This window comes from Pygoscelis adeliae, unplaced genomic scaffold (assembly GCF_000699105.1).
Source record: "Pygoscelis adeliae isolate BGI_AS28 unplaced genomic scaffold, ASM69910v1 Scaffold142, whole genome shotgun sequence".
In the NCBI taxonomy this organism is placed as follows: domain Eukaryota; kingdom Metazoa; phylum Chordata; class Aves; order Sphenisciformes; family Spheniscidae; genus Pygoscelis; species Pygoscelis adeliae.
This window is the reverse complement of record NW_008824247.1, coordinates 125562-128669: the sequence shown is the minus strand read 5'-3', so window position 1 is coordinate 128669 and position 3108 is coordinate 125562. Positions and strand designations below refer to the sequence as shown.

Below are 3108 nucleotides of genomic sequence, written 5' to 3'. Positions count from 1 at the left end.
CTCCAATTCTTGTCTCCCCAGGAGGCTGAAATGATGTTTTCTTTTGAAACTCACTGATAACTTTTCAGTGTGTTTCCAGTGTGTTTCTGCTATTACAGTAATGGAGTGTTCACAATCTCTTATCACTTCAGCCTAATTTATTACAACAAATAAACAGTTTGTTTCAAGTAAAAGCATTTTATGTCCGTTTGTAACGTAGCCTTCATTGTTTGGAACCATTCCACGCTGACTTCCAGAGTCTATTTGAATGAAAAGTAGTAGTATGTTAAGCTGCTGATCATTGAAGCAATGGCAAGCAATGAATGGTTTGGAAATTTATAAGTTACTTATTACTTATTTTACTTTTTTTCTTCCATAAAATCAAATACATGATAGATGGCAAGCAGCAAGTCTTGAGTTTGGGTATGGACATGCAGTTAGAATGGCTGACGCTAGAAGACTTTCAGAAGCATCTTGATGGAGAAGATGAGAATCATGTGTCAACAGAACCGATATCAAGTAGTGAGTAGCTGCTGGGAGGAAGGGATGTTTCTTAGCTGACGTTTCAAAGTGAAATATCCTATAACTGCACTGAATTTATTTTCTAGCTCTCCTGAGGGATGCTGTTAAAAGTGGAGATTATATGACAGTAAAGATGGCACTTTCTTCAAACGAGGAATATAATCTGGATCAAGAGGTAATTTTTCTGCAATAGAAGCATTGGAGGGGGGTGGGAGGGAAGAGTACACATTTGGATTGTTTGAAAAGTTTTCCCCTCTTGCTAGTAGCAGATTTCTGTCTCACCCTGGGGAAAAAAGCACAAGGTGAGAAAAGGGAGCGCAGAATTTGAGGCTTCAATATTTGTTATCCATTTCTTCCAAAGAAAAAATGAAGTTTGTTAGAAGTAAAGTTTGATAGAAGCATCCCAGTAGCTGGATTTGCAGCAGATTTGCCCAGTGGATTTAACTGAATATGAAATTTAGAACTTTACATGGTATAGGGAATGATGATACCCATCAGATCAAGTGGATAAACTATGTAAAACATCTATACATTAAAAAAAATTTTGAATATTCTGTTTGACAGACTGGGACCACTTCACTCCATGAATAATTAGTTTTCTGCCAGTTCTTGATCGGCTGTGTTCTTACTGGTTTTTCTTTCAAGGATCTGTTTTCCTGTTAAATAGTACTGTAGTTCCATTTTGAGCATTAAAACCTCTGATACCAGTATTTTCACTGGTGATCTTGTGTAGTTGTAATATATAGCATTTTGAGAACTATACGTTATGGCAAGACTTCTGTAGTGTGATAGAAAAGATGCCAAATGAACTACTGAGGCAAGCATGTGTTCTTTGAATTGTAGTGTCTGGTAGAAAATGCAAGAATGAGTGAGGAGACTGGCCACTTGCAGAAGTCTTCATACTTACACTCTGATAAAATCCAAAAGCAGCATTGTGGTAGCAGCTGACTTGAGCCATTGTGGTTTTCCTCCAGTGGCTGCTGATTTCTTTTTCCACTGTCTTGCTGTCTTTTCTCCACCCTCACATACCTTGCTGCCTTTCTTCCTGGCTCATTCTGTTTTTCCCCCTTCTTGTTCTGGTCCTTGAAATGTTACGAGTTTTGCAGATTATGGAGCTCAAAGTGTGAGGCCTGTGGACAAGAGAAGTGGGAGGTGATAGTTTGTTGGTATCTGGCAGCCATGTATGTGTGAATTCTTCTGCCAGGGAGGGGAATCTGTGAAACCTGCTGATGCACTTGCAATTTTTGTCTTGCGGCTTTGATTTATTGTAAAGTATTTGATTTTTTTTTTTTTTTAAATGGCAATGATTCTTGTTGCAGGACTCAAGTGGAATGACTCTAGTAATGCTTGCTGCTGCTGGTGGGCACGATGACCTTCTCCGGGTCCTAATCAGGAAGGGAGCTAAAGTTAACGGTAGACAGAAAAATGGAACAACTGCATTGATACAGGCAGCTGAAAAGGTTGGCTTGGTTATTGTCGTATTTGTGGTTCTTGGCTCTTTTACTTATGTTTGAAAGTGGTACACAACTTTTTCCCCTTGGACAGTGCCTAAAAAGTAGTTAGCAGGATATAGCAGGGTGACTGTAACTGCATAATTTCAGCAGCTGTGGTTATTGTAGTGTAAATAAATTCTGATCACAAACTCTACCCTGAGTAGAGAATATCAAAGGGCTACCTAGAGGGAAAGTGGAGGCAAAGGATGTTTCTGAATTTGTCTGTCATGGGGGCTGAAGTTCTTGGGTTAGAATTGCTTGTTATGATCTCAAGATCCAAACTTGGGAGACTTCGAGAGCAAATATCTGATTAAGCAGGGTTTACTATTTGAGAGTTGGGAGATGGAAGTGGTGGCAAGCTCTTCTCAAACTAAGACTGACTAGACTAGTCAAGTTAGAGGATGTTTCATGGGTGCGCTCTTTTGTTCAAGTTTTCCCATGTATAGTGGATACAAGGCCAAAAGGGAGCTTGATTCCAGTTTGGTGATTAACACAAACATACTGTTTTCTTCCTGTGGTGTTCACTATTGCAAGATTTAGAAAAAAGTAAGAATTGTAAATACTCATGGCTATCTACTTGCCTGAGTCTGAATTGCTCTTTATTAGCCATGGGAGAGAACTATGTTAATTGTGTCATGCCTCAGGCTTCGGATTTTACTGACGAATTTTAAATAAATGTCACTTTATATTCTGAAACAAAACCAGAATATTTTCTACTTACTTGTCTTGTGCTTTTGGTTTTTTTCAGAATTTTTTAACAACAGTAGCTATTCTTCTGGAAGCTGGGGCATATGTGAACATGCAGCAGAGCAGTGGTGAAACTGCTTTAATGAAGGTAAATTCAATGTTTGTCCTGACACGGTTTAATAGTAAATATTTTTGGCAAACTAATAAAACTTAAAAGCCTGTTTGTAGAGTTGATTTAGGGAACATGTACTATATTTGAAATAAAAATACTGCTCTTAGTTATTCTAGGCAGTGTTTTAATCCTTTTTTTTTAATGTACTGTTATATCTAAACAATAAATGCAGATGCCGTCAGCATACAGTGCTAAATGTGGCTCAGCATCCTCTTCCATTGTTTGGCTCAAAGAAATGCAGATGTGTAAAAATGT

General features: G+C 38.2%; 1 protein-coding gene across 1 annotated transcript in view; it reads left to right on the top strand.

The window, feature by feature from the left end:
* The window catches only part of MPHOSPH8 (M-phase phosphoprotein 8), a 27880-nt gene that overhangs the window by 12719 nt on the left and 12053 nt on the right, over nucleotides 1–3108 (top strand). The window contains exons 8-11 of the mRNA XM_009335273.1: nucleotides 376–501; nucleotides 588–676; nucleotides 1821–1961; nucleotides 2743–2829. Coding sequence (XP_009333548.1) covers nucleotides 376–501; nucleotides 588–676; nucleotides 1821–1961; nucleotides 2743–2829 — 443 coding nt within the window. The remainder of the gene's footprint in view (nucleotides 1–375; nucleotides 502–587; nucleotides 677–1820; nucleotides 1962–2742; nucleotides 2830–3108) is intronic.